At 41.9% G+C, this 13,106-nt stretch overlaps 1 protein-coding gene across 2 annotated transcripts in view; it reads left to right on the top strand.

Annotated features, from left to right (window-relative positions):
• Positions 1 to 11,210, top strand: part of FZD6 (frizzled class receptor 6) — a 72,083-nt gene extending 60,873 nt beyond the window's left edge. For both annotated transcript variants that reach the window (XM_019495736.2, XM_019495735.2), the window contains exons 4-6: positions 4,429 to 4,577; positions 5,554 to 5,994; positions 7,076 to 11,210. In XM_019495736.2, coding sequence (XP_019351281.1) covers positions 4,429 to 4,577; positions 5,554 to 5,994; positions 7,076 to 7,244 — 759 coding nt within the window. In that variant the 3' untranslated portion in view covers positions 7,245 to 11,210. The remainder of the gene's footprint in view (positions 1 to 4,428; positions 4,578 to 5,553; positions 5,995 to 7,075) is intronic.
• Positions 11,211 to 13,106: the final 1,896 nt, after the last annotated feature.

The following is a 13,106-nucleotide window of genomic DNA, read 5'->3' as shown; positions in this document are numbered from 1 at the left end:
TACAAATGCTAAACAATGGAAAGCACTCATATATATATATATACACACACACACACACACACACACACACACACACTGTTTTTCAGCTGTAACTGCCATTTTGCAAGGTGATTTTATAGAGGGACTAATGTTTTGGGGAAACCTGGAAAAAAAAAAACTTTTTTTTTTAATTGGACTTTTTTCAAAAATTCTTCAGAAAGGGTCTTGCTGTGCTCACCACTTGTACACATGCAGTATTTTGTGCATTATATTTCATCCCTTAATACATAAAGAGCTTGTCTATGCTGTGGTGGTATCTGCTAGGACACTACTAAACGTGCCCAGTTCACCTGTTTTCAAAAGCGTGCTCCAGACCTGAGAGTACACCAGGAAGCATGCTCTGTGCTGCACTTCAGACCTCCAGGGACTCCATCTGGGGTGACCCTGGAGCAAGCAGCCTCAAACAGGCTCAGGGTGGATGATAAGGGAGGGGAGCATTTACCTCCTCTTACAGGGGGGTCTTGTGGGAAACTTCTGTTTCCATGGCACGCCCTTTGGGAATCACTGAAATAGAGGAGGGGAGAAATATGGAGTAGTGGCAACAACAGAAGTTGTACAGCAGGGGTGGGCAAAATTGGGCCCGGGGGCCGGATGCGGCCCACCAGGCCATTCTATCTGGCCCGCAGGGCCCCTAAAAATTTAGAAAATTAATATTTATCTGCCCCTGACACCCTGTCATGCAGCCCTTGATGGCTTGCCCAAAACTCAGTAAGTGGCCCTCCGCCCAAAATAATTGCCCGCCTCTGTTGTAGAGAGTAAGAAGGCTAACAATTCATGAAGTCATGGGCCAGAAGATAATATTTCATGTTTAGCTGGGGGTATCCCACCCCATACTGGTGAACAAGTTAAGAGGCTGTGACTTAGACGACTGCACAGTCCGGTGGGTGGCAAATTAGCTAGAGGGTCGCACCCAGAGAATCATAGTGGATGGGTCGGTTTCGACCTGGAAGAGCGTGGGCAGTAGGGTCCCGCAGGGCTCGGTCCTTGGACTGATACTCTTCAATGTCTTCATCAGCGACTTGGACGAGGGAGTGAAATGTACTCTGTCCAAGTTTGCAGATGACACAAAGCTATGGGGAGAAGTGGACATGCCGGAGGGCAGGGAACAGCTACAAGCAGACCTGGACAGGTTGGACATATGGGCAGAAAACAACAGGATGCAATTCAACAAGGAGAAATGCAAAGTGCTGCACCTAGGGAGGAAAAATGTCCAGCACACCTACTGCCTAGGAAACAACCTGCTTGGTGGCACGGAAGTGGAAAGGGATCTTGGAGTCCTAGTGGACTCCAAGATGAATATGAGTCGGCAGTGTGACGAAGCCATCAGAAAAGCTAATGGCACTTTATCATGCATCAGCAGATGCATGACGAATAGATCCAAAAAGGTGATACTTACCCTCTATCGGGCGCTGGTCAGACCTCAGTTGGAGTACTGTGTGCAGTTTTGGGCGCCGCACTTCAAGAGGGATGCGGATAACCTGGAGAGGGTCCAGAGAAGGGCCACTCGTATGGTTAAGGGCTTGCAGGCCAAGCCCTACGAGGAGAGACTAGAGAACCTGGACCTCTTCAGCCTCTGCAAGAGAAGGTTGAGAGGCGACCTTGTGGTTGCCTATAAGTTCATCACGGGGGCACAGAAGGGAATTGGTGAGGTTTTATTCACCAAGGTGTCCCCGGGGGTTACAAGAAATAATGGCCACAAGCTAGCAGAGAGCAGATTTAGACTGGACATTAGGAAGAACTTCTTCACAGTTAGTGGCCAAGGTCTGGAATGGGCTCCCAAGGGAGGTGGTGCTCTCCCCTACCCTGGGGGTTTTCAAGAGGAGGTTAGATATGCATCTGTCTGGGGTCATCTAGATCCAGCACTCTTTCCTGCCTATGCAGGGGGTCAGACTCGATCTATTGAGGTCTCTTCTGACCCTAACATCTATGAATCTATGCCTCCTTGTTCTTCCAGGTTTGGAACATGCCTGCAGGCATGGGTCTCTAAGGTATACTCAAGCTGTGATGTGTTGATGCCTTGGTATAGACAGGTCCAAAATTTCCTGCAGTCTCAAGCAATTTGTGTATTATTTCCTCCTTTATTTAAAGTGATGTTTAATAGAAAAGGTTACGTGAATTGTTAGTTTTGCATGTTAGTTTTAGTTACTATTGTAGCCAGTTTGCCACTAAAACAAAGAAAATAAACACAGAATTATTAGAAACATTTTGAATGCATCTTCTGTCATTGAAATTAGTGAGAAATGAAGAGAACACCATCTCCATAGAACAGGGTTCTTAATGCTTACTCTTGATTCCATTAAAGTCTGTGACAAAATGTCTGCTGACTTCAATGGCCAAAGCATTTCTTGAGCTGTACAGCTGAAAGTAAGTTGAGGCTTCTATTCTTTCTTTAACACATTTGTCTTTCCATATTTAAGTAGAGCAATAAAGGTAATAAGACATCAGTGATGTGGGGTTCTTCACGTTTTAATTAACCTAGTGGAGTGGGTACATACCAACAGAACAAATATGGTATCAAACAAATGTTATACCAAGAAAAATGATAATCTCATCTCCTTCCCTTCCCCTGCCCCCCTTGCTCCATTCAAAGTTTGTAATTGCAACATACTGGGTATGTCTACATATGCATTTGATGTGGGAGCAGTTTACTTGCGAGTAAACGCTCCAGGGCAGGCATCTACACATGTAGGGAAGCAGGAGTAGACTTGCTGCTAATGGCAGTAAACTGCTGCTTCTTCCTGGGGCCCTGCAATGGGCCCGTGCTGCCACCAGAGGGAGCTCTAAGTTCCCCCTGGGTGCTATCCCATGGGCTGGCAGGGAGTACCTGTCTCCTGGCTGGGGCTGGGACATTGCACCCTTCTCCCTTGGTGGGCTGCCTGCTGCTGGGGTGGGGACAATGTCCTCATGCCCCAGCAGCAGGTAGCTCCTGGCCCTGGCTCCTCGATCAGGGACAGGGGTCTTGGAAAAAGCTGCAGTGAAAGGGGTGGGTCCTAGCCCTCTGCTCTGATCTGGTGGGGATTACCCAATCGGCACGGGGCTGGGACCTGCCTCTGGCCAGGACAGTTTCCAGCCCCTGCTCCATAATGATGGGAATAGGCTCTCCAGCCCTTGGCCCTGCTCAGCTCTGCAAGGCTCCCCAGCCTGTTCCCCACCCATTGCGGAGCTGAGCGGGAAACAGGCTCCCCAGCCCCTGCCAGCAGGGAGCTCCCAGTGCCAGCTCTGTGGTCTCAGGGCCGGTGCTGGGAGATCCTTTTATTTAGCAGCTAGCAGAAACCATCTCCCAGCACTGGCCCCGTGGTCACAGAGCTGAAGCTTGGAAATAAGGATCTCCCAGGCCCTGCTCCCCAATCACCATCTCAGAGCAGGGGCTTGGAGTTCCCTGCTGTTGGGCAGGGGGACGTAGTCCCTGCCTGGGTTCCGGTGGCAGAACCCACCCGGCAGCAGGCAGCTCCCAGGGGCAGGGAGCAGTCTCCCCACCCCCTGGTGGCCGGAAGCAGATTTGCTCCCAGTCAGGCATCTACACAAACACTACTGCGCGGTAAGTAATCACAAGTAAATTTGTACAACTGCATAGTAAACTATGCTACTGCGCAGTAAAGCATCTCATGTAGACGTACCCACTGACTCAGTGTTGTAATCGCCATTGGTTCCTCTGAGCTGGCTTCTCAGCTGCTGCTGCTTTTTAAATAACTGATTAATTCAAAGCAAAACAAGTACAACCTTTGTAGAATCATAAATTAGGGCTGGAAGGCATGTTGGGAGGTCATCTTCACCTACAGAAGCTAGTAATATATAGGTAACAAAAATAGTAGCCAACTTGTATCGAGTCCAGGATACAGAAAAAAGATATAGATTAACCAAAACAACATGAATTAAATTTCGGGTATAGAGGTAATAACTTCTTACTGAGTTGCATGCCTCCTGTGATCCTGTTCAGCAAATGGGTATATCCATTTTAGAAAAACAGCAGAAATACTAGTATATGGTCTTGAGGCTCTCTGAGAATCTTGCCTACTATGATTTGACTTGTATTTATCTACTCGTATCTTGTCTATACCCAGATGAAGCTCCAGATGACGTGTCACTGGATTAGAGGGGAAACTGCTTATAACTGTTTCTCCTCTAATCGACCATTTCAATTTTTACAAATTCTTTCCTCTTGACAGGTTATGCAAGGTCTTCAGCTACGGTCTTGCAAGCACAGACTGACCACATCTGATTTTACTGTGCATGTCTTAATTCAGTCCAGAATTCATGCTTGAATAAAATACAATTGCTTTAAAGAAAAGAAGTGCCTAATTGCCCCTTCATGTGATTATATGTTCTTTTTCTGCCCTTCGAAAAGTGAAACATTAAGTGTTTTCTTGTGTGTCTTTTATTGTCTTCCAGGCAAAGGTGCTAGCAAGACCAGAAATATTTTTGTTTCTGATGAAATACCTGTTGACATTAATCGTTGGCATCTCTCCAGTCTTCTGGGTGGGAAGTAAAAAGACCTGTTCAGAATGGGCCAATTTCTTCAACAGAAATCGAAAGAGAGAGTAAGAGCAAGTTTTGTATACTCTACTGCCCTTTTTGTCTTGCTTACCCCCCCCCCCCCCCGCCTGTCATTTCTGTTGTTGTTTCAGACTACTACTCCTTGTTTTGTTTTCTTCTGTGACAGTAATTTCATTCCATCATTTAAACTTCATGAGTTCTGCTTTTCAGGAGATGTATTAGCAGTTATTTGGGTAGTCACAAACTGTAAATTTGGGTCCATCTCTTCTCTTTACCATCGATTTAGGTTTTCTTCAGCTTTTTTCTACGTTCTTCCTGAGCTATAGACATATTTTAAAGCTCTTTACTTCTCTGAACTTCCCAAGCCAGCATTACTTTACCTCTTTATTTTAAGTCTGCATTCCTTAATGGTGAGCTTATAGCTTCCTTTCCCTCTCCTCTCTTTTTCATTTCCTGTATATTTTTCTTATGCTTCAGCTGTTGATTACTTTAAGCTAAGTGAGAGAGAGATATAAAAGTGGTAGGCAATGTAAAACTGCTTACTTAAAAAAAAAAAATAAAAAAAAAATTATATATATGTTTTGTTTTGTTTTTTAAATGTAGGCAGTTTTACATTGCCTACCACTTTTTCTACTTCTACATAGTTTTACTACATGAAAACTTAATTTGCCTGTGTAGTTATTTATGAACTATTACCATGGGTTTTATTTTCTCTTATTCATCCTGTTGAAGTAATTTTAAACTAATTGCAAAAGTTGAGCATGTAAGATTTGGCTGTCTTCCACAAAATGTATTTACTTGACATATATAACTACACAGTGGCTACTATCACTAAGTACAGTACACTGCATGAAGTACCACAGACTGTTTTCAGGCTACAGTGGTATTAACAACTCAGGTTTTCATCATCCCTTGTTACTTGCGTCACTTTTTGGAATTCAGAGCAATCTTTCATTAAATCTGAAAATGTCTTTGGAGTAGGCATACATTTGTGTGTCTTTTTTCTTCTTTTTTTTCTAGTCCAATCAGTGAGAGTCGAAGAGTGCTTCAAGAATCGTGTGAATTTTTCTTGAAACACAATTCTAAGGTTAAGCATAAAAAGAAGCACTACAAATCCAGTTCTCACAAACTGAAGGTCATTTCTAAGTCTATGGGGACTAGTACTGGTGCTGCAACAAATCATGGAACTTCTGCAGTGGCAATTGCTAACCATGATTACTTAAGCCAAGAGACCTTTACAGAAATCAAAACGTCTCCAGAAATGTCTGAGAAAGAGATGGAGGCAGATAGAACATCCACCCAGAAAGTGGAGGAGGGGGAAAATGTTAATACTGAAAATGCATTACGGATATCATCTAGTTCTAAATTGGCTGTGGAGCAGATGGAAAAGAGAAGCAAAGTAGAGAATACATGTGCTAAGATTAGCTTATCTGAAAGTGTCAAGAGAATGGGTGAAGAAGGGTAAGGCTCATTTATTTTTTTTTCCCTAATTGTGGTCTTTGGTGTGTGTTTATTTTACCAGTACTATGGTATATTTTCTGTTTTTTAATCCTACTGAAGAATCATTGTAGCGTAACTAATAATAGTTGAAGAGAGAATCTTTTTTTTAAACTATTTTCCACATGGCCACACAGATGATGTGGTTTTCAGGATGTAGATGTATATTTCTTTGGGATATTTTGGCTTTCCAGGCTTAGTCCAAACTTTTGACTCTTACAGTAGGGTGTATTTTTTGCTTTGCCAAGCAGTGACCTCTGGAACTAATTTTAAGTAAAAGCACGATGAGCTGGGTGTACTGTCCAATGGTTGTCAAAATCTGTGGTGGCAATATAGCATATTTGGAGGGGTGACTAGTACAGAAAAAAGGGGTTGCCCTTTGGCTTGAAGAAAAAATGTTGAGCATTTATACTCTCTCAAGAGAATTGAATTTAGTTTAACATACCATATTTACTCTCATGCCACACCCCTGAAATTTAACCCTGCAAAATTGGGGTGTTTTCTTAGGTGAGGGAACTGATTTCTACAGAAGAATAGAAACAGGGGGATGCTGAAAAAACTGCCTGAGGCCATACGCCTTGAGCTGCATGCACGGAGGAGCACAGTCCCCTTCTCAGTGTCACACGCATCCTCTTGCTGCAGCTCTATAGCTAGAGATTACATCTTCTCATAGCCACTGCTGAATTGGCACAGCCACTCTAACAAAAGCTACTGCCAATTTGGCAGTGGCTGTTAGAGGGTTAAACCTCTTAGCCATGGAGCTTTGGCAGGAGGATAAATAATGCTGAGTGGACTCTGTCTTTTCTGCAGGTAGCTAGGAGCATTCAGCCTTGGTGAGCCCATGTTGTGGTAGGGAAGACTCTACAAAGATTTTTTTTTCCTTCGTTCTGTTTTCCCAAGACAAGTTGCACATCTTACTTAGGGACATGATCTGGGAATAAATGTGATAGGTTACTATTTTCTGTTAAATGTATTTTTTAGCTTTTCAGTTGACAATATCATGCTTAATTGTCTGTGTTTTTTTTGTTTGTTTGTTTACATGTAGGGTAACACCTAAAAGTGATTTAACAGAAACTCATCCCTTACAAGACAGTAGTTCACAGCTACCTGAAGTTTCACAACCAGGCAGTGCCCAAGATGCCCTATCACTGCCTGCCAATTCAGTCTCAGACACTAGAAAAGACAAAGATTTTGCTGACAGTTCAAATCCTTGAAAGAAGTTTTTGTATGAATGTGCTCAGTTTATAAAACTGCAGTGAATTCTATGTTACACTGGAAAAAATGATGCTTTGTGCCTTGTTAAATGAACTAGATATAGCTCTTGTTTTGCACTTAAAACAAAAGTTCTACTGCATAGTAGGGACATCTAGCAATAGTTTACTGTATTTAAAGCCCATCAGAGTAATGGAAGCTGAGGGCAGAATTCTACTTCACTGCTACGATGAGTAAGTGCTACCAATGTAGTGTTTAAGTGTCTAAGTCTCCCATAATCTTTGCCTTGTATATACATTTGACTCAAGCATACATCCCAAATGCCTTTTATACAGCTACAGCTTTGCCCTGCTTGGTTAGATGTGTCCCTACCACTTGTATTGATGCAGCTGGAGGGGGCCAGGATAGTGGCATGATTTACAGTAGTACTACTCCAGGTGTAAATCACTGTACACTGACTCTAATGCCAGATTTATTGTTTGGGGAAGGCCCCTGGCATATGTTGTTATATGATTAATGTGTTAATAGCATGAGTGAAAGTGACATGGCACACATTCGTCAAATTTATGACACTAACATGGCAAATCCAGCCACAAAGATATTACTCAAAATGTGTAACAACTTTGTGGCTGGTTTGCATGGCATCATAAATGGAACATGTGGCATCATGTTATTGTCAGGATCAGGACACAGCTGCACTGTGGGGGTGCTCAGTGAGGCCAGCACTGGGGAACCTCTCCATATTATCAGGCTTACAGTGCCCAGGGAACTCAAAAGAAGTGCTTCCAGCTGCAGGCCTGTTTTGTTTCTAGACACCTATGAAAGCAGCACCTAAGGAGTGGGGATCTCCCTCCCTGGCAGCAGGGAGTCACCCTGCTCCCACTTCCATGCAAGTTAGGGAGCTTTGCCCAGCTGGCAGTTGGATGGTTTGGGCTTTCAGGAATTTTATGCCCCATTCCCAGAATTGCACAAACTGCCATGTGCATCTAGCATAGCAGGTCATTTGATTTGGCGAAGAGGGCATAAAATTCCTCGGACCTTAATCATGTGACTACCTTAATGTCTGCCAGCAGCATAAAATGCTGAAACAGTGTTGGGAGTAGGGGCCAGATCCCAGAGTTTGCACCCTCTAGGGCAGTGCACACCTATGTAGGCCACAGAGTTAGACTGCCTCTTGCTTGTTGTCCTTCAGGATCCCTGACACTCCTGGATGCCGAGTGATCCAGCTTCAAGAGGAAGGGCTAGAAAGTGCTGTCAGCCATATCTACCCCATCATTTGGGAGCTAGGGTATTCTTTTGTCATATAGACTGCCAACCACCATAACTAGCAATGCTTTGATGTTTGATAGTGGTGGTGGCTACCTTTTGCCTTCTAGCCTCATGGTTAAGGTACCTGGGATATAAGTGCTGGTTCAGGCTGAGACTGAGGGGGACCTGGGTATCTTTGGACAGATACTCTAACCACGAGGCTGTTTTATAGAGAGGGGAGGAGGACCTTTATCTCCACACATCTGTCTGCTAGGTCCTGTTAAGGCACACATGCCTTATGTGGTCAGGGGTAGTCACATTCTGACTAGAAGTAGGCTGCTTAGTACAGCTTAAAATTCACCACTGGAAAAAACTGCCGCATCTCCTGGGTAACTGAGAATTCATCCAAGTGAAATGAATTTGAAATGAATAGGTGAACTGTGTAGTTTTGCAAGATGCATTTCAGGAAGGGCACAAACTGCACATAGCTCCCCATTCAAAGTATGTGAGAACCATGCATCTACACAGGCAAGGAATAATTCCTTCCAATTTTTGGTAGTCTAAGCTAGGACTTTGCTGACAGCTAGCCATTATGTGGCTAATGGGTGAAATAATTTACCCCTGTACATCTAAAAGCACACAACTGGGCTGGCTATCAGTAAATGAATAGAAAGATGAGAGAAGTCTTTCTCTTCCAATTTATGAGCAGTTTGTCAAATTGTGTTAAAATTATGCATGGAAAGCAGTGTTATTTTGAAAAAAAAGAAAGTTTAATTTGTGTCTAATGTCTTGATTTTTATGCTAACATTTCTTTTTGTTTTTAAACTTACTGCATCTTAAACAGCTGTGTCATTTACAATAGTTAGGGGTGACTCAAACATTTTCAGTGTACGAAAGTGTCCTTATGTACTAATCTTAGCACTGTTTTTGGTAGTTTGTACACTGAATCTAGAATGTACTTTTTTTTTTACTTAAAAAAGAACCTTGTAAATAATTGGTATAACATTACTTTGACTTAAGGTTAAAAAGCACTGTTTTCTGTATGATCTACAAGCTTAGCTCATTTTATTGTGATTTCTTTAAGTACAAATGTCAACAATCTTGTGTTGATTACATGACATGATTTCCTTCTGAGTAACAGTCATTACAACGTGATGAAAACACTAGCCTTTGTGTTTAATGCAATATTAGTGTAACATCTGTGCTCTGTGTAAGAATGATGCATGAGATGAGGTCAGGCTTCAGAAAGGAGAGTTCCAGAGCTTGCGCTGGGTTCATGTTCCATTTAGTCATCCCCAGGAAGAGCCACAATAAAACCCAAAGTGCAGGAGAACAAGATTGGTTCCAAGGTCATTTTTCTGGCTTCAGTGAAATCCAACAGTCTGTGCCATTTGTTTACAATTAGATCAGTGATTCCCAACCAGGATGCTATGACACCCTGGGGTGCCTTGAGAGATCCTTTCAAACATAGTGTAGGGTGCCACACAATGTTAACACTGTGAGGTATGCTAACAAATTCTTAAAACAAACCTAGAAATATCAAATAGGAATCCATTGTGTTAAAACATTCTGACTTCTTGTGGTCTGCGAATTCTTGCCACAGAAAACCACCTTAATATTTTTCCATAGTCGGAAAACTATTGAAAATTGAACTAGCACTGAGGGATGCCTAAGTCTAGTGAGGATTGCCTGAAGTTAAAAAAAAAAAAAAAAAAAAAAAAAAAAGCTTGAAAACCACTGAATAAGATAAATGACTTGTTTGTTCTTAAAATTTATATAAGAAATATGATTTGGTGAAAAAACAGCTCTGGAAATATTCATATCCAGGTTTGTTGGATGAGGTTTTCACTTCCAGCAAAATTAATGCATCTTCTGCATGGTATTACTTTCTACATGCTGTACCAGTATGCTTTCTATAGATGTATTAATATTAGGGTCCAATTCAGAATAATTCTTTGTAATACAGGGAGTCTCACTGTTGTCAATTGAACAATTCCCATGAGTAAGGATTACTGCCATGGATAAGGGTTACAGGTTTGGACCCTGAATGGAGAGATTTTGGCTCCACTAACATTGGTTGGAGTCTTGTTGAGTTCTATGGAGTCAGAATTTTACCCTAACACTAAAGTTGATGCAATTTATAGAACCCTTATGCTTTTTTGCTTGTTCATTACTGATAATAGGATCTTTTATAATGGTTACATCCATGGTGTTATGATACGGAAAAGCTACTGCATTATATTTTTAAATAATGTTTTGGGTGGTAGTTTACATTAAAAAAACAAAAGAAAAAACAAAAGAAAACACTTATAGAAAGGTCATGGAAATACTGACCAAATAAAAAATACAATCTAAGTCAAATCTATTTGTTTTATCCATCATATATTGGAATTTGAATGTAGTTATTTTATTTTGTCTTCTCCATTTTAATGTTTGTAATTTATTGCCTCGAATATAAACAGTTATAGTTATTACATGACTTGGTAGAATTGGTATACTGGATCTTAGCCAAAAGGCCAATTGTTCCATCTTTTTACTGTTTCCGTTTCATTTTGAGCACATGGTATTCTTGCTGCTGAGATGGAGAATGAGATGCAAATGGGGAGGACCACACACCACACACACTTCATTCTCTTGTCGTGTTTATAACCTGAACTTTATATGTACTTTTAAATCTGGTTTTGCTATCTTTGTTCTTAATAAAATATTTTATTGTAAAACAGGTGTTCCTTAGTGTACTTAATCCGATTTAGTTGGACAGATGTATCAAACAGAATCTTATTTTATAAACTTTAATGTCTGTCCTTTAAAACATTTCCCTTTGGGATAGACAAGTACTGTTCCCCACCCGTCAAATGGGAACCAAAGGCATGTAGATATGGAGCAACTGGCCCAAATGGCTGAGGAAGTTCATGGTGGAGCAGGGAATCAAACAGTCTCTCATCCTAACCATTGGGCCGTCCTTTGTCTGTCTGTAGTCAAAGACCACCTTTAGCTTACCTTAAATGTTTTCTAAAATGTCATCTTTTTATAACCTTCTGTCAGCATACTAGTGAGTATCCATAATTTCTTTGACTTTTTTTTTTTTTTTTGCTTACTCAGAATTAGAAGAGGTGTACAGGAAGAGAAAAAAAATAACCATGGTTATACTTCAAAGTTACATAACGGTTTTCACAGTACTGTACAAACGTTAAGCAATTAAGAGTCATCATTACCTTATTGAAGCATGTAATATTACTCTCTTACAAATGAGAACAGATCCAAAAGCCTTTCTCAAAGCTATGCAGCAAGTCAATAGTAGGGGAAAATTTTAGGATATTCATATTTTAGTGCCCACATACCATATACCTCATAGCACTGAACATGAGCCAACAGGACAGTGTTTTGTCTCAGGGGGCAAAAACTATCCTTGGGTATATAAGCAGGACAACATAAGGTAGGAGTATAGAAACTAGATTTCCCATTTTCAACCTTTTTTTGAAAGGGTTTAGGAAAGAGCTGCAAGAATGATTCAGGGTCTGGGAAACCTGCTTTATCAAGAGAGAGAAAAGAAACTCAGTATATTATGTTTAGCTTGTCCAAGATAAGTTTAAGAGATTACTTGATCATAGTCTAAAAGTTTTAGCATCGGAAGAGACTTCTGATAGCTCTTTATCTAGGAGAAAACATCAGTCCAATAGATGAAGCTAGATATCCAAACTAGAAACAAGGGAGCAGGTTTATAGTTGTAAATGTATTTTTAAATTTCCAATTTATCTTGGATTATTTTACCTAAGGATGTTGATGATTTTTCATCATTGGGAATATTTCAATCAAAATTGAATATACTTCTATAGTTCAGATAACAGTTTATGGAGTTGATGGTGTGCGGGCCGGGAGCGGTCCGAGGCTTTCGGGGGCACGCGGCAGGCTGTGGCCAGCAGCCCTGGCACGTGGGTCGGGGAATTCGGCACGGCGGACTAGAATTAGGCACGGACGCTTAGCGGTTGATTAAAGATTATTTTACTTGCACCGTAGATGGTTGCAGTGCAGGCAGGAAAAACTTCGCTTAAGTTGCAGTTACAAAACTCGCTCGAACAAGACCCGTAGAAAACTCGAGCCTCTTAAACCCGGAAAGAGCTCTGGATACACACGCACACCAAGTTTGTTAGGCTCCATGGACTGAGCGCGCAGGGAAGGGTACATCGAGGGATCAGGCGGCAACGGGGAGAGGCTAGAAGTTGATCAGACCCCTATATCCTTCTTAAGGCACACGCTGGGTTTGTTAAACTCCACAGCGCGCTTAGAGTTCTTCACAAGATGTGAAGTCCTCCTTCTCCTCCAGATGGTTGTGGAGTCCTCCAGCTTGGGCGGAAACCACTCAAGCCTCTTATACGGCTAGCAAGACAATCGCTAGCCGCCACGTGGGAATAATTTAGAAACAGCCAATAGTGGGAAACTAATTTGCATGCGAATGGCGGGAACTCCTTTGCACCGGGGTTTTCTCTATGCAACTGAGAATTGCACCATGCAAAGAAAGCTTCTCGTGGCGGGAAATAATTCTGCAGTGCCGAAGCGCACACAAAATCATACCCTTTGGGTCATGACAGATGGGTGAGTTCTAAGGCCTATATTTG

The sequence above is a fragment of the Alligator mississippiensis genome, chromosome 3 (assembly GCF_030867095.1).
Source record: "Alligator mississippiensis isolate rAllMis1 chromosome 3, rAllMis1, whole genome shotgun sequence".
NCBI lineage: Eukaryota > Metazoa > Chordata > Crocodylia > Alligatoridae > Alligator > Alligator mississippiensis.
The sequence above is the reverse complement of the archived record's forward strand: the minus strand, read 5'-3'. Positions and strand labels throughout refer to the sequence as shown.